Source organism: Mus caroli, unplaced genomic scaffold (assembly GCF_978045245.1).
Source record: "Mus caroli unplaced genomic scaffold, Mus_caroli_1 scaffold_2, whole genome shotgun sequence".
NCBI classification, from domain to species: Eukaryota; Metazoa; Chordata; class Mammalia; order Rodentia; family Muridae; genus Mus; species Mus caroli.
Genome location: NW_028227257.1, coordinates 92,403,392 through 92,422,561, shown reverse-complemented (window position 1 = coordinate 92,422,561; position 19,170 = coordinate 92,403,392). Strand labels below are relative to the sequence as shown.

Sequence of the window (19,170 nt, the reverse complement as noted above, 5' to 3'; positions counted from 1 at the left end):
CCACAAATGAAGATCATTTACAAGAAATTAATGGAAATGTGCAATTGAGAAATTAAAGAAAATCTTTAATCTGAGTATCAGGAGACTATCTGTATGTCAGATACTAAATGTATCTGTATTTCAACATTACTGGACTGATTCTTATATAAAAATACATATTCTTTGTTTGTCTGTGTATGTGTCTTTGCATGTGTGTGTGTGTGTTTCTTTGTATATCTGAATGTCTGTGTGTTGGGGTTTCATGCATTTTTGTCTCATTGTCTCTGTCTCTCAGTGTCTTTATGTCTCTGATTCACTCTATCCCTGCCTCTGTCACTTGTGCGTATGTGTTTATGAGCGTACATATTCACATGTGTGTAGAGGCCACAGGATTACTCCAGAAATGTTCCTTAGATACAATACACCTTGGAATCAAAGATCATAAGGCTATGATGACTAGCCTGCAAGTCACACAGATCTACCTATGTTCATCTCCCAGTCGCAGCTTATGATATTTAAACCTAGCTAATTAGACTGACCCTCACGAGGTGTGCAGACCCATTTGGAAAGTACTCTACAGTCTGATCTGTCTTCTCTGCTCCAGAAAGTATAATGTCCTTTTATTCTATTCTATGTTTGTGTTCTTTAGGCAATATAGAAAATTAGTGAATATATTTCCTATAAAAGTCATTAAGACTATTTTCAAACAGTTCCTTTCTTGTATCAGATATGCACTTATTTAGATCCAATATGGAATAACAAATATATACATATCAATTTATATATGTGTGACTATATGTTATGTTATAAATTAAGTTTACAAGGAAGAAATAATGTATTATATAGGTTAATAGTTTATGAATATAAACAATGAAAAAGATAGACTTTTTTTAAAGTTATAAAAGTAACTGGAGATGAAGATGATATAATTTCATGTTCTTGAAATTATAAACACTAAAACTTACAATCTAGCATTAATTAAACTCAGTAATTGTATTACATTTAATAAGCTGTAAAAATGGTTTCGAATTTTTATAATGTATGATCTTAGTTTCTCTGACATACCAAAATCCAGATTATCAAAGAGTATTTTGCTTTCTAATCTAAGAACTATAACAAATTCCTATATCACTCATTCTCTTCTTTATTAACTTGTAGAATAAACTACATATTCTGGAAAAGACAAGCCATGTTACTGACATATGGAAATAACAGTGGGGCCATGTTCATCCTATTGAGCTTCTCAGATTACCCAGAAATTGAGATGCCTCTCTTCTTGGTGTTTCTCACCATCTACAGCATCACTGTGGTAGGAAATATTGGCATGATTGTCATAATCAGAATTAATCCCAAACTGCACACTCCCATGTACTTCTTCCTCAGCCACCTCTCCTTTGTGGATTTCTGCTATTCCTCTGTCATTGCTCCCAAGATGCTGGTGAATCTTTTAATAAGAGATAGAGCCATCTCGTTTCTAGAATGTATAGTACAATATTTTTTCTTTGCTATCTTTGTGGTAACTGAAACCATTTTATTAGTGATTATGGCCTATGACAGATTTGTGGCCATCTGCAGACCACTGCTTTACACAGTAGCCATGTCTCAGAAACTCTGCATCAGTCTAGTCATGGGATCATATGCATGGGGACTCATATGTTCCTTGACAATGACATGTTCTATTATCCAGTTATCTTTTGTTGGTATCAACACAATTAATCATTTCTTTTGTGAGTTCTCCTCACTTCTAGTTCTTTCATGCTCTGATACTCATGTTAATCAAATACTTCTCTTCTCACTTTCTACTGTGAATGCTCTTAGTACTCTTCTCATCATCCTTCTGTCATATGTGTTCATCCTTGTCACCATACTCAAGATGCAATCCTCCAGGGGCCGCCAAAAGGCTTTCTATACCTGTGCTTCACACCTGACTACCATCACTATCTTCTATGGTACTATCCTGTTTCTCTACTCTGTACCCAACTCAAAGAACTCCCAGCTCACATTCAAAGTGGCCTCTTTGTTTTATACCCTGGTGATCCCCATGCTCAACCCTTTGATTTACAGTATGAGAAATAAAGATGTGAAGGACACAATCATAAAAATCATGAAGATTAAATTTATAGCTCTCCCCCATTTATCCTCTAAAGTACATTGATCCTTGCATAAGTACAGGGGTTTTAAAGCATTTTAATTTTAAGATCATATTAACATTCATTATTTCTTCAACTGAACAGAAATAACCTCATTTTAAAGAAAATTCCATGGTCTCTGTATCAATTTTCATTAATCAATTAGCAATCACAAATTATTTTTATTCTATCTCCAAAATTAAAATAGCATTATAGTTTACAGTCTCATTATAATATTTAAGTATAACTATCAGCAAGGTTACTTTATATTACATAAGAGCATTTTTACTATACCCCTTCTTTATGACACCACAAGGAGCCAAGATTTTTGAAGGACTTATGATAATTTCATATATATTTTAAATAAACAGGTTTTCATTATATATGCATTAGTAAAGTACTGCAATTCTTTTTGGAATTAACTGTGTGACCAAATCCCTTTTCTACTGTATGTATCTCTATTTTACTAATGTTACACAATTTTATATGAGAGATCACATAAGAACCTACAATGACTCTGATAGCTTCTACAAGACCTGGGCGAGTTCCAGATAGACCAAATCCCAGCATGATGGAAAAAAATGTAGAAACGTAAGTCTGTCATTAACCATATAATGAACTAATTGTCATTTGATAGCTTCTAGGAAAGGAATAATCAGTTTCTTCTTAATAATGTGGCTCCCTGCAATGCTTACCACAGAACACAAACTACCCCAAAGACTAGATGGGCAATCAAAACAGGACGATAGGGGAAAACATATTTCAAAGTTGGGTGAGAAGATATGAAAAAGATTGAAATAATTGATTAAAAAAAAAGAAAAGCTGAGGGACAATTTCATAATATGCCTGAAGCCTATGAAATTTTCAAATATATTCATTTGTGCTTTAAGTTAACAAATTCAGTTAATGATAGACATGCATATATGAATATAAAGCAAATGGTAAAAATATGGGATTTTAACAAATAAATAACAATAATCCTTAACCACACCATTGTTTGCTATATCCATCAAATAAGAAATAAAGACAAATATCCGATTTAGAAGGTTAAAAAAAAAAGAATAGATGTAATAATGGCCCCAGGAATACAGAATTAGTATTGATAATAAATAAGTGCAAACTGAATACAATTAAGATTTTCAACGAGATTGAGAAAAAGTAGACTTCTGAAGAGCATTTAAATTTAAATTAAAGTTATTCTTTCTTTCAAAATTGGTAATGAAAATCAGAGATGAAGTATTTTTTGTTTTGTTTTTTGGTTTATTTTTACGGAATTGTTCAGATTGTACAACTTTCCTATCCAAAACAAAATAGAACTCTTGGCAACAGTGGGAAGCCATTACCAGAAACCAGAAGAAATTAAAATACAGAGTCCCAATGTGTATGTCAACAAAGCAGTCTCTTCTTCTTCTTTTTTTTTTTTCTTTTATTGGATATTTTATTTATTTACATTTCAAATGTTATTGCCTTTCCCAGTTTCCTCTCCAGAAACACCCTATCCCACCCCCACACCACCTCCGGCTTCTATGGGGGTGCTTACTCACCCATCTACCCACTCCCTTCCCTGGCATTCCCCTACACTGAGGCATCCAGCCTTCACTAGACTCAGGGCCTTTCCTCCCATTGATGCCCAACAAGGCCATCCTCTGCTTCATTTACAGCTGGAGTCATGAGTTGCTTTATGTGTACTCTTTTATATATATATATATGTATATATATATATATATATATATATATATATATATATATATTATTATTATTACGTATTTTCCTCAATTAAATTTCCAATGCTATCCCAAAAGTCCCCCATACCCTCCCACCCCCGACTCCCCTACCCACCCATTCCCACTTTTTGGCCCTGGCGTTCCCCTGTACTGGGGCATATAAAGTTTGCATGTCCAATGGGCCTTTCTTTCTAGTGATGGCTGACTAGGCCATCTTTTGATACATATGCAGCTAGAGTTAAGAGCTCCGGGGTACTGGTTAGTTCATAATGTTGTTGCACCTACAGGGTTGCAGATCTCTTTAGCTCCTTCGATACTTTCTCTAGCTCCTCCATTGGGGGCCCTGTGATCCATCCCATAGCTGACTATGAGCATCCACTTCTGTGTTTGCTAGGCCCCGGCCTAGTCTCACAAGAGACAGCTATATCAGGGTCCTTTCAGCAAATGCTTGCTAGTGTATGCAATGGTGTCATCGTTTGGAGGCTAATTATGGGATGGATCCCTGGATATAGCAGTCTCTAGATGGTCCATCCTTTTGTCTCAGCTCCAAACGTTGCCTTTGTTTGGTGGTTTAGTCCATGCAAGCTCTGGGGAGTCTGGTTGGTTGATTTTGTTGTTCTTCCTATGGGGTTGACTTACTCCTAAGATTCAGGTAACATTAAAGTGAAAGGGGGCAGAAAAAATTGTAAAAGACAGAGGATAAAGAAGTGTCCAGGAGATTGTGCCTCCTGGAAATTTCAGAAGGAACACCCATAAAGTCTCACCAACATGACTGTATAAGCATGAGGACTGAATTATTAGAGATGTATTTGAGGCAAAAGAAGTTTTATTCAGAAGATAAAAGACACAAATGAAATCATGGGGTAAGAATGTAATACTGTGGTAAAAATCTAATAGTTGTTTTACTGAGCAAAATTGTTACAACTTTCATGATTTTCTTCCTCTGTGGTGTGCATGTATTCTCCAATAAATCATGTAAATGACCTGAATAGAAACTAGTAGGAGATGATTTTATCATCTTAAATATACTTTTAGGAAGTGCAATAGTTAATGATAGACTCTTAAACTCTTCTAAATGATTGACTGCATGTTCATATATGTCTACCTAGCCTGTATTATACAATACTAGTCTATTTAAATGATGTCAGAAATATTACAATGCACTGAATAAACTTTTATTGATTTTTTTTGTGAAAATCAGAGTCTTTGTCCAAATAATTCTAGTTTATTTTAAATAAAAAGTGGATAGTGATATGAAATATTATAAACTTATTGCTTAAAGAATAGTACTTAAAAGAGAGAAAAATCATCAAGTCCTATTCCTCATGGATGATATAAAACCAAATTTTACCTCTTTGAACCACTTGCTTGAACTATCATCTGCAAGCATCCTTCCAAGCACCCAGTAGGAATGTATATAAATTTAATTGATAATTAGTCTAACGGATCAAATACATTTATATATATTTTGAAAAATGTAAAAATGTACAAGTATATCATTTGTAATATGTTATAAAAGCTCAATAAAGATATTGTTTGATTAAGTTATTTTATATATGTGGTAATTATTAAAATGTTTTGATATAAATTTTAAAATAATGATGAACAGATTTTCATTGTATATGCATTGTAAAGTAATATGAAAGTTGTTTTAGAATTGGTTGTCTGGGCCACAGGCATCGGGCCACCCTCCCAGCCGGAGGACAGTAGTCCACCCGGCACGGTAGCCCTCTGCCTCAGGAGCAGAGAGCTCCATCTTGGTTCCAGGACTCTGCAGAACTTAGGAACTTAGTCTGCACAGGTGAGAGTGTGCACCACAGAAGCAGACGGCTTCTGGGACAGGCGGGAGCCACAGAGCCACTGAGGCAGCACCCTTTTCGGGCCACAGACATCCGGCCACCCTCCCAGCTGGGGAGGACAGGAGTCAGCCCTGCACGGGAGCCCTCTGCCTCAGGAGCAGGGAGCACCATCTTGGTTCAGGGACTCCACCGAACTTAGGAACTTAGTCTGCACAGGTGAGAGTGTGCACCACAGAAGCTGAAGCTTCTGTGACCTGCCAAAGCAACACAACATCTGGGAAAGGTCCTGTTTTGGGCCTTCTTCTTCGGCCAGGAGGAGGTCCAAACACCAGATATCTGTGCACCTTCCCTGAAAGAGGAGAGCTTGCCAGCAGAGAGTGCTCTAACCACTGAAACTCAGGAGAGAGCCTGTCTCCCAGATCTGCTGATAGAAGGTAATCAGAATCACCAGAAGAACAATCTCTAAACAGAGACAACTATAACAACTAACTCCAGAGATTACCAGATGGCGAAAGGTAAACGTAAGAATCTTACTAACAGAAACCAAGACCACTCACCATCATCTGAACCCAGCACTCCCACTTCGCTCAGTCCAGGGCACCCCAACACACCCGAAAAGCTAGAACTGGATGTAAAAGCATATCTCATGATGATGGTAGAGGACATCAAGGACATTAATAACTCACTTAAAGAAATACAGAAGAACACTGCTAAACAAGTAGAAGACATTAAAGAGGAAGCACAAAAATCCCTTAAAGAATTGCAGGAAAACACAACCAAACAGGTGATGGAATTGAATAAAACCATCCAAGACCTAAAAAGGGAAGTAGACACAATAAAGAAAACCCAAAATGAGGCAACACTGGAGATAGAAGCCCTAGGAAAGAAATCTGGAACCATAGATGCGAGCATCAGCAACAGAATACAATGGAAGGAAGAGAGAATCTCAGCTGCAGAAGATTCCATAGAGAACATCGGCACAACAATCAAAGAAAATGGAAAATGCAAAAAGATCCTAACTCAAAACATCCAGGAAATCCAGGACAGAATGAGAAGACCAAACCTACAGATAATAGGAGTGGATGAGAATGAAGATTTTCGACTCAAAGGACCAGCAAACATCTTCAACAAAATTATAGAAGAAAACTTCCCAAATCTAAAGAAAGAGATGCCCATGAACATACAAGAAGCCTACAGAACTCCAAATAGACTGGACCAGAAAAGAAATACCTCCCGACACATTATAATCAGAACAACAAATGCTCTAAATAAAGATAGAATACTAAAAGCAGTAAGAGAAAAAGGCCAAGTAACATATAAAGGCAAGCCTATCAGAATTACACCAGATTTTTCACCAGAGACTATGAAAGCCAGAAGATCCTGGACGGATGTTATACAGACACTAAAAGAACACAAATTCCAGCCCAGGCTACTATACCCAGCCAAACTCTCAATTAACATAGATGGAGAAACCAAAGTATTCCACGACAAAACCAAATTCACACATTATCTCTCCACGAATCCAGCCCTTCAAAGGATAATAACAGAAAAAAACCAATACAAGGACTGGAACCACGCCCTAGAAAAAACAAGAAGGTAATCCCTCAACAAACCTAAAAGAAGACAGCCACAAGAACAGAATGACAATTTTAACAACAAAAATAACAGGAAGGAACAACTACTTTTCCTTAATATCTCTTAATATCAATGGTCTCAACTCCCCAATAAAAAGACATAGACTAGCAAACTGGCTACACAAAAAAGACCCAATATTTTGCTGCTTACAGGAAACTCATCTCAGAGAAAACGATAGACACTACCTCAGAATGAAAGGCTGGAAAACAATTTTCCAAGCAAACGGTATGAAGAAACAAGCTGGAGTAGCCATTCTAATATCTGATCTGATAAGATTGACTTCCAACCCAAAGTCATCAAAAAAGACAGGGAGGGGCACTTCATACTCATCAAAGGTAAAATCCTCCAAGAGGAACTATCAATTCTGAATATCTATGCTCCAAATACAAAGGCAACCACATTCATTAAAGAAACTTTAGTAAAGCTCAAAGCACACATTGCACCTCACACAGTAATAGTGGGAGCCTTCAACACACCACATTCACCAATGGACAGATCATGGAAACAGAAACTAAACAGGGACAGAGTGAAACTAACAGAAGTTATGAATCAAATGGATCTGGCAGATATCTACAGAACATTCTATCCTAAAACAAAAGGATATACCTTCTTCTCAGCAACTCATGGTACCTTCTCCAAAATTGACCACATAATTGGTCACAAAACAGGCCTCAACAGATACAAAACTATTGAAATTGTCCCATGCATCCGATCAGATCACCATGGACTAAGGCTGATCTTCAATAACAAAATAAATGATAGAAAGCCAACATTCAAATGGAAACTGTACAACACGCTTCTCAATGATACCTTGGTCCATTAAGGAATAAAGAAAGAAATTAAGGACTTTTTAGATTTAATGAAAATGAAGCCAAAACATACCCAAACTTATGGCATGCAAAGAAAGCATTTCTAAGAGGAAAACTCATAGCTCTGAGTGCCTCCAAAAAGAAACTAGAGAGAGCAATCATTAGCAGCTTGACAACACACCTAAAAGCTCTAGAACAAAAGGAAGCAAATTCACCAAAAAGGAGTAGATGGCAGGAAATAATCACACTCAGGGGCGAAAAAAAACCAAGTGGAAACAAGAAGAACTATTCAAAGAATCAAACAATCAAGGAGCTGGTTCTTTGAGAAAATCAACCAGATAGATAAACCCTTAGCCAGACTCACTAGAGGGCACAGGGAAAGCATTCTAATTAACAAAATCAGAAATGAAAAAGGAGACATAACCACAGATCCTGAAGAAATCCAAAACACCATCAGATCGTTCTACAAAAGGCTATACTCAACAAAACTGGAGAACCTGGATGAAATGGAGAAGATACTAGACAGATACCAGTTACCAAAGTGGAATCAAGAACAGGTTAATGATCTAAACAGCCCTATATTCCCCAAAGAAATAGAAGCAGTCATTAATAATTTCCCAACCAAAAAAATCCCAGGACCAGATGGGTTTAGTGCAGAGTTCTATCAGACCTTCAAAGAAGATCTAATCCCAGTTCTTCACAAACTATTCCACAAAATAGAAACAGAAGGTACTCTACCCAACTCATTCTATGAAGCCACAATTACTCTGATACTTAAACCACAAAAAGACCCAACAAAGATAGAGAACTTCAGACCAATTTCCCTTATGAATATTGATGCAAAAATCCTCAATAAAGTTCTTGCTAACCGAATCCAAGAACACATCAAAACAATCATCCATCCTGACCAAGTAGGTTTCATCCCAGGAATGCAGGGATTGTTCAATATATGGAAATCCATCAACGTAATCCAGTATATAAACAAACTCAAAGACAAAAACCTCATGATCATTTTGTTAGATGCGGAAAAAGCATTTGACAAGAACCAACACCAATTCATGATAAAAGTCTTAGAAAGATCAGGAATTCAAGGCCCATACCTAAACATGATAAATGCAATCTACTGCAAACCAGTAGCCAATATCAAAGTAAATGGTAAGAAGCTTGAAGCAATCCCACTAAAATCAGGGACTAGACATGGCTGTCCACTCTCTCCATACCTATTCAACATTGTACTTGAAGTCCAAGCCAGAGCAATTCGACAACAAAAGGAGATCAAAGGGATACAAATTGGAAAAGATGAAGTCACAATATCACTTTTTGCAGATGATATGATAGTATATATAAGTGACCCTAAAAATTCCACCAGAGAACTCCTAAACCTGATAAACAGCTTCGGTGAAGTAGCTGGATATACAATTAACTCAAACAAGTCAATGGCCTTTCTCTACACAAAGAATAAACAGGCTGAGAAAGAAATTAGGGAAACAACACCCTTCTCAATAGTCACAAATAATATAAAATATCTTGGCGTGACTCTAACTAAGGAAGTGAAATATCTGTATAATAATAACTTCAAGTCTCTGAAGAAAGAAATTATAGAAGATCTCAGAAGATGGAAAGATCTCCCATGCTCATGGATTGGCAGGATCAACATTGTAAAAATGGATATCTTGCCAAAAGCAATCTACAGATTCAATGCAATCCCCATCAAAATTCCAACTCAATTCTTCAACCAATTAGAAAGTGCAATCTGCAACTTCATCTGGAATAACAAAAAACCTAGGATAGCAAAAACTCTTCTTAAGGATAAAAGAACCTCTGGTGGAATCACCATGCCGGACCTAAAGCTTTACTACAGAACAATTGTGATAAAAACTGCATGGTACTGGTATAGTGACAGACAAGTAGACCAATGGAATAGAATTGAAGACCCAGAAATGAAGCCACACACTTATGGTCACTTGATCTTCTACAAGGGAGCTAAAACCATCCAGTGGAAGAAAGACAGCATTTTCAACAAATGGTGCTGGCACAACTGGTTGTTATCATTAGAAGAATGCGAATTGATCCATTCCTATCTCCTTGTACTAAGGTCAAATCCTCCTATAGAGGAGAAAGTGGGGAAAAGCCTTGAAGATATGGGCACAGGGGGAAAATTGTTGAATAGAATGGCAATGGCTTGTGCTGTAAGATCGAGAATTGACAAGTGCGACCTCATGAAACTGCAAAGCTTCTGCAAGGCAAAATACACTATCAATAAGACAAAAAAACCACCAACAGATTGGGAAAGGATCTTTACCTATCCTAAATCAGATAAGGGACTAATATCCAATATATATATATATAAAGAACTCAAGAACGTGGACTCCAGAAAATCAAATAACCCCATTAAAAATGGGGCTCAGAACTGAACAAAGAATTCTCACCTGAGGAATACCGAATGGTAGAGAAGCACCTGAAAAAATGTTCAACATCCTTAATCATCAGGGAAATGCAAATCAAAACAACCCTGAGATTCCACCTCATACCAGTCAGAATGGCTAAGATCAAAAATTCAGGTGACAGCAGATGCTGGCGAGGATGTGGAGAAAGAGGAACCCTCCTCCATTGTTGGTGGTATTGCAAGCTTGTACAACCACTCTGGAAATCAGTCTGGCGGTTACTCAGAAAATTGGACATAGTACTACCGGAGGATCCAGCAATACCTCTCCTGGGCATATATCCAGAAAATGTCCCAACCGGTAAGAAGGACACATGCTCCACTATGTTCATAGCAGCCTTATTTATAATAGCCAGAAGCTGGAAAGAACCCAGATGCCCCTCAATAGAGGAATGGATACAGAAAATATGGTACATTTACACAATGGAGTAGTACTCAGCTATTAAAAAGAATGAATTTATGAAATTCCTAGCCAAATGGATGGACCTGGAGGGCATCATCTTGAGTGAGGTAACACAATCACAAAGGAACTCACACATTATGTATTCACTGATTAGTGGATATTAGCCCAAAACTTAGGATACCCAAGATATAAGATACAATTTGCTAAACGCATGAAACTCAAGAAGAATGAAGACCAAAGTGTGGACACTGTGCCCCTTCTTAGAAGTGGGAACAAAAAACCCATGGAAGGAGTTACAGAGACAAAGTTTGGAGCTGTGATGAAAGGATGGACCATCTAGAGACTGCCATATCCAGGGATCCATCCCATAATCAGCTTCCAAACACTGACACCATTGCATACACTAGCAAGATTTTGCTGAAAGGATCCAGATATTGCTCTCTCTTGTGAAACTATGCCGGGGCCAAACAAACACAGAAGTGGATGCTCACTGTCAGATTGATCACAGGGTTCCCAATGGAGGAGCTAGAGAAAGTACCCAAGGAGCTAAAGGGACCTGCAACCCTATAGTTGGAACAACATGATGAACTAACCAGTACCCCAGAGCTCTTGTCTCTAGCTGCATATGTATTGAAAAATGGCCTAGTCGACCATCACTGGAAAGAGAGGCCCATTGGACTTGCAAACTTTATATGCCCCAATACAGGGGAATGCCAGGGCCAAAAGAATGGGAATGGGTGGGTGGGAAGTGAGGGGAGTATTGGGGACTTTTGGGATAGCATTGGAAATGTAATTGAGTAAAATACATAATAAAAAAAAGAAAAGAAAAAAAATAATTGGTTTTCTGAGTAAATCTTTTTTCTTTTGTATTAATTTATATTTTTCTGGCTTTCACAAATTTACCTTTTAAATGTATCACTTGGAAATTATTTAATTTGAATTACAAGACTGGCATTCAAATTTATTGCAGTATGGGTTTACTTCTGTCCTCCTTGGAAAATCATGTTCATATTTTGACATAAACAACAGAACCAAGTATGCAAGTTCATAGCTTTTATTCTGACACAACAGCAATAACCATTTTACTGTCAAATCTAAGAGACCAGCAATTCATAGGAACCTTGTAAACAAGATGGTAGAGCATCTTTCTTTCTGAATATAGCTAACTATAGTTTACAAGATGCTCATCACTTTAATGGGTATTTCATAAATTACACACTTTATTGAACTTATAGATGTTGAGTGCTCTACTATGTAACACATATTCTTTATGTATCAATGTGTATTTGGTTCATGCTCTTGGAAATATGAATAGTACTTAAGTGATCTGATCATTGGGAAGTGCAGATAACTTTTATGATTGGCATCATAACTTCACTGGGAACATGTGCTCTATATAAGTCTCTGGACAATATAATGTAGTTTTTAATTTTATCAGTTTTTATTATGTTTCATTTTGCTTGAATTATTTTGAGATAGAATCTTATTATATAGACAAATGAGGTCTCAAACTCAAAAACCTTATGATCCCCACCTTCCATGTTCTGGTACTCAAAAAGCATATCATTAACAGTAAGCTATACTTTTGTTTGTTTTTTTTATCTTATTTTAGAGAAACCTATTTTTTTTCTGTAAGAGAATAATGTACAGTTTTACTCACATTGTGAAAAGCTTTTCTTTCTCCATGTTTGTAAATATCCCCTAGTTTCCCTTTTTTAAAACAACCATACTAATTGTAATGAATTAATTTCCCACTGTGAATTGATTTGCATTTTTCTGTTGTTAAATAACAGATTTCATATGTTTGTCTTAGCTGGTGACCAACCTTTCCTTTTTCTTTTTCCTTTTATCTATTAGATATTTTCTTTATTTACATTTAAAATTTTATGTGGCATATCTGTTTGTTTTTTCAGCCATATAGAAGTATTTATGTTTTTTTTTTTTGCTTTGTTTTGCTTTAGTTTGGTTGCTGGAAACTTGAGGTTCGCTATCTATAGTAGGTTTAAATCTTTGACTTAAGCTTAGTTTACAAATTGTCTGTGTTTTGTGTCACAGATCTTTTTTCTGGAGTCACAATATATACCAGGTTATTCAGCCTAGGAAGGAAACCCACTTAATATCTTAAATTCAAACTAGAATATCATTACAATTTTATTGAGTCACCAAACAGAGTTTGATGAAAAAATACTTACAGGAACACGAATTATTAGGAAGTATCTTTATTAATGAAAACCCCAAGTCAGTGCAGGTGAGGACTCAAGAAAACTGCAACCCTAGCATTCTCTGAATAACTAGCTAGTATCTCACTCTACAGGAACAAGGATATACTCTTGGCTTTTCAGAGTCTTGTGTCCAAACAGTTGTTTATTTTTTTCTATAAGCCCGAAGGGGTCTTCCTGAATCTTCCAAGTCTCTACTTTTATAAGTATAAAGCATTTTATTTATGATTTGAGTCTCAAGAGTCTCCCCTTTCATCTTGAAAATAATATTTCCAATCAAAAGAAAATGCTATACCACACTATCCCATTCCAGAAGCTTTTCTTTTGATTATTTCCTTTATTATATAGAGGTAGTATTGTATGAGTTATTGCAAATATGACAAGGACATTAATGTCTTGTACTCACAGTAACTGTAGTTACTAGCATAAGAACCACAAAAGAGCAAAAAAAGTAGTTAACATTAAAACATGGATGTGGTAGGGACAAATGAATTCTCCTAATTGACCATCTATTAGAGGTTAATGGCTCCTGGCAGAGGAAGAGTCATTTTTCTTCAAGAGTATGAAGGTTGGATGGTTCTCTTTACTGACAGTATATAGATAAAATTTTGCCATAATAATCTTTAAAAATTGAAGAGGAAGAATTAAATTGTGAAAATAATGTTTTTGGAGTACCCTAGGAGAAGTTAGAGGTAAGCCTTGGAGTGTAAGTGATCAAATACTGTATGCTTCTATGAAATTCTCAATGAGGAATTAAAAAATATTTTAAAAAATAATGCTTTGATATAACAAAGTAAATAAATTGATGAAACTTTTAAAATTATTTTTCATTTTGGAAATATCTGTACAGGTGTACAGGTTTTAAGTTATAATCTATTGGTTAATGTATATGTCAGATAAATCATATATATCACTTAAAATTTCTACTATGATTTAACAATGAGTAAATTAAACATCTTTCTAGTTTTTCTGAGACCTGTAATATTTTATTATTAATTTTTTTCATACAGAGTAAGAAAACAATCAAGAAATTAAAAATTCTTAACCAATATATTATTAAATAACATACTTAAACATATAGTACTAAAACAACATAACACTTGAATTTTTCATAAAATAAAAGGCAAGCTTATTCTACTGTAATCAAACTCAATTTCTACTCTTTTGTGCAATATTAACTATGTTAGTTTTAATAGAATTTATTAAATCAACATTTATAAACACATTTCACATAAATGACAAACACAAATGACATAATATGCTTAAGAAGAAATGACTTTAGTACCTATTATTTTTTTTACTGTGTCCTTGACATCCTTATTTCTCAGACTGTATATTAGGGGATTCAGCATGGGGATCACCACTGTGTAAAACACAGAGGCCACTTTTACGGTATGCCTGGAGTTCTTGGAGTTAGGTACACAGTATAGGAATAGGATTGTACCATGGAAGATGGTTATAGCTGTCAGATGGGAAGCACAAGTGGAGAAGGCTTTGCGGCGTCCACTAGCTGACTTCATCTTCAGAATAGTAACAACAATGAGCACATAAGACAAGAGAATGATAAGGAGTGTGCTAATCTCATTAAACGTGGCAAAAACGAAAAGCAGCAGTTGACTGACAGATGTGTCAGAGCGTGAAAGTGAAAGGAGAGAGGAGAACTCACAGAAAAAGTGGTTGATCATGTTGAAACCATAAAAAGAGAGATTCAAGGCAGAGCACGTCAGTATCAAGGAGCATACCACCCCCCAAGCATAGGATCCCAATACCAGCATGGCACAGAGCCTCTGGGACATGGCTACTGTGTAGAGGAGAGGGTTGCGGATGGCCACAAACCTGTCATAAGCCATCACTCCTAATAGAAAAGATTCAGTTACCACAAAAGTACAGAAAAAAAAGAATTGCACTAAGCATCCTGCAAATGATATGCCTCTGTTCATTATAACTAGATTTACCAGCATCTTGGGAGCAACAATGGAGGAATAACAAAAGTCCACAAAGGAGAGATGGCTGAGGAAGAAGTACATGGGGATGTGCAGTTTGGGATTAATTCTGATTATAACAATCATGCCAATATTTCCTACCACAGTGATGCTGTAGATGGTGAGAAATATCAAAAAGAGAGGGATTGTCAATTCTGGATAATCTGAGAAGCCCAAGAGGGTGAACACAGCCCCACTGTGATTTCCATCTGACAGAGTCATGACTTCTGTTTGTAGGAATCTAGACGACCTAAAAGTAAACATATACTGTGAAGAGATGCCCAGCTTGTTTCATGCTCTTCACAAAGCTTGTGAAGAGAAAGCAAATATCTTTAAAAAGTAGTGTACTTTTTATGAAATGTAGATATTATGCATAATACAAAATATAATTACTGTAAAGATATGTAAAATTAAAATGAAATGTTGAATAAAATTATTGCCTTACATAAAAGATATTCATCATAAATAAATTGAGAGATATGGATGGATTTAGGCTATTTCAAGTCAAGTACTTATATACAAATTTTAGTGATATTAGATTATTTTAAGGTCACAAAAGATGTCATTAAGACTGACTATATCATCCTTGTTGTCAGTAATAAAATCCAAGGAATATATAAAAGATCTAAGGAATGTATCCATGTTACAATATTTGAAGTAAACAGCATGACTGGCTATGTCATTCTTGTGATCAATAATAAAAGCCAAGGAATATATGAAAAAACTAAGGTATGTATCCCATATTACAATATTTGAAGTATCAACAGTTCTGATATCTCAACTTGCATAGTCATCTTTTTATGAGTTTAATTTCTCAGAACAATATGTGTTTATCTCACCCTTCATTTTACTCTCTCTGGTTTTATTTTTGCATGTGTCTCCATATTCTATTTAACTTCTTCCCTAGTCCATTCATTTTGTCATTTTATTACTTTACCTGTGCTGTGTAAGGATTACTAATTTTGTTTAATGGAATATGAAGACAGTTGATAATAATTAAAATTAACATTGTATATAAAATAATCTTTGTATTTCACTTCATGATGAAAAACAGTGTTCATGCTGGACAGTGCATACATTGCTTTCTCTATTACCATTAGTAAGTGTTATTTTTGGTCACACAATTGTTTTTAGACAAGCACCCAAGATTATAGGCAAGGATAAGGAATTTGATGACAAAGATTATAAATGTGTTACTTTGCCATTGAAGCCAATGCATTTCAATAACAAAATTGGACTCAGTATGTTGCTGGTTATTTTTTATTTTATGAAACAATTTTTTTCTTCAGGGTTTTAAAGTGTTTTTTTTGTTTGTTTTTTTAATCATACAAATCTTTCACTTGGTTGGTTATATTATCCAAGATACTTTACATTGTTTGAAGCTATTGTGAAAGGTGTTATTTCCTGATATCTTTTTCAGTCTGTTTGTATATAAAAGGGTTGCTGATTTTTGTGAATCTATTTTGTGTCTAGCTATTGTGCTAAAAGGGTCTATCAGATGTAAGAGTTTCCCAGCACAATGTTTTGGGTCACTTTATGCCAACTATCATTATCATATGCAAATAAAAATATTTTAACTTCTTCCTCTTCTGTCTGTAGTGCATTGATCTTACCCAGTTCTCTAATTCTTCTAGTTAAGGCTTCAAGTCTTATATTAAATAGGTATGGAGAGAGTTAACAACTATGTCTTGCTCCTTATTTTAGTAGAATTGCTTTGAGTTTTTCTCCATTTAAATTAATGTCAGCTATGGACTTAATGTAATTCTCTTTATGATGTTCAGAATAATCCTCTGTAACCCTGAAGTCTCCAACATCTTTATTATGAAGGGCAATAGGATTTTGTCCAAGACCTTTGCTGCATCTAATTCTAATGAAAGATAAAAAGGAAGCCGATCTGGATAGGAGGGTAAGAGGGAGAACTGGATTAAGAACAGAGAGGGGTAAAACTAATCAGGATATATTATGTGAGTCAAAAAATAATTTAAAAATTCATTTACATAATAAAAGGATTCAGGAGGAAATCTAGGCAACACTTTGATATTATGTATGATACTTAAATTAAATGTAAGAGTTTTAAAAGTATTTTTATAAAAATGAGGCAAGAAACATGTTGCTATTTGCAAACATCATTAGAGTATGCGTTGATAAAAAATGTACAAAGGTAAGTGGGTAGAGGAGGAGAGGAGACATGGGAGACCTGAGGGCATACCAAATATGAATGTATGAAACCAAAATACAATGTATGAACTCCTCAAAGAATTAATGATTTAACGTATGTTCTTAATGTCTTAGTTAATTATATAAAGGGACTCATATTTTCTGTTTATTTATGTAATAGCTCTTATACCGCTATTATTTAATTGTATTAAATATCTAGTGAAGACTTCTCTAAAAATACAAGATATGACTTGTTATATTAATTTTATTTTCTAGTCTTAATAATACTATCCTTTAATTTTTATTAGTTTATAATATTTATTTTACCTTTTATAGATATCTGAGAACTCGTCCTTTAATTATTCATCAAAATATTATAAAAATGAGAGCATTAAGTCCAGTTGTCCTTTTACCTACCAGAAGCAATAGCTTTCACTGGATTCTTAAGGTACTTACCTGGACCAGGGCCCCTAAAGCAAAGCTTCACAGAGAGACTACACCCTATGACATTGGCTCATTCACAAAACTTAAAAGAGTGGTTTACTCATGAATGCTGAGTTTCCATTGATATTAAAGATTGTGCTTATAAATCTATCTTACTAAGGACAAAGGCAGGGCCTCTCCTTTTGGGGAGTGGCAGATACATCTTGTATTTATTATTACAGGCTTGGAGACAGGAACCTTAGAGACTACGCTATATTCTCTTGAGATCATAAAATAAACAATTACAATTAGTCACTTCAATTTGATGCAATTGTGGGTGGAAAATTAAATCACCATTGGGGACAGTTCATAAATATAGTGAGATTATAAATATATATATATACACACACATATATCACATATATGTATTTATGTATGTATATATATTTATATATACATATATTTAACTCATATATATTATATATTTATATATTTTATATATAAATATATATGAATACTATATACATATTTATATATATCTATATATATGTCTATATAGATATATAACCCATATTGTTCCACAAAGAATGACCTCATTAGTCTTCTCCTACTGTTAGATATAATATATTTTAGAAATCTATATTAATATAGAATTATTTAAGATTTTTAAAATCCATGATGTTCTTTTTTCACAGTACACGGAGTGTGTCTGGGATATGTGGATATTCTGTTCTCAGGTCATTATGATTCATTAAAGATGAAGAAAACTTTACCAACATAAGCCCCAAATAAATAGGATATTTTACACCTGTTTTCTTTGTACTGTACTGACTCATCTACTTAATGTTATGCTTTTTAAATTTTTCTAAAAATGAGCATTTTGGATATGGTCCAAAGTGCTTCACTACTTAGAATCCAGACAAACTTCTCTGAACTTTCTCTAAAATTCAAGCAATTACTCTATATACCGTTTTACTTTCTGAGCATAGTTGAAATAAAGGTTTCACATTTGTTTTTATTGTACTTATTTTAGAGCTGGTTTTTCCTTGAAAAGAAAAAACATGCACAAATGCATGAATTTCATTTTTTAGTTCACCAGTGTCATCAAAGTTTATAAATGAATGACTATTCCATAAATATTTATTAAATACCATTTCCATGTTCTTAAAAAATAATGGAATTCACCAATTAATTCAAAGACAAGATTATTTAACAAAACCAATTTTGCATGCTTTTCAAAAATGTCAATATAATGTCAATATATCTTACAGCAATTAAATGAAAAACTAAAAGCATCAAGTCAAAAATAAACAAAATAACCCTACTCTACAAATTTGCTTTCTAGCTAATTGTATCTTATATCTTGGGTATTCTAAGTTTCTGGGCTGATATCCACCTATAAGTGAGTATATATGATGTGAGTACTTTTGTGATTAGGTTACTTCACTCAGGATGATGCCCTCCAGGT

The 19,170-nt window shown here is 34.8% G+C and overlaps 2 protein-coding genes across 2 annotated transcripts; one reads left to right on the top strand and one right to left on the bottom strand.

The window, feature by feature from the left end:
* Positions 1-1,168: 1,168 nt before the first annotated feature.
* Positions 1,169-12,940, top strand: LOC110290267 (olfactory receptor 5D18-like). The gene is made up of 3 exons (XM_021156773.2): positions 1,169-2,083; positions 3,872-3,909; positions 12,883-12,940. Exons 1-3 carry the CDS (start codon positions 1,169-1,171, stop codon positions 12,938-12,940), a joined length of 1,011 nt encoding a protein of 336 aa, XP_021012432.2.
* A 1,462-nt stretch (positions 12,941-14,402) lies between these two features.
* On the bottom strand, positions 14,403-15,344 carry LOC110289915 (olfactory receptor 5D18-like). The gene has a single exon (XM_021156317.1). It carries the CDS (start codon positions 15,342-15,344, stop codon positions 14,403-14,405), a length of 942 nt encoding a protein of 313 aa, XP_021011976.1.
* Positions 15,345-19,170: the final 3,826 nt, after the last annotated feature.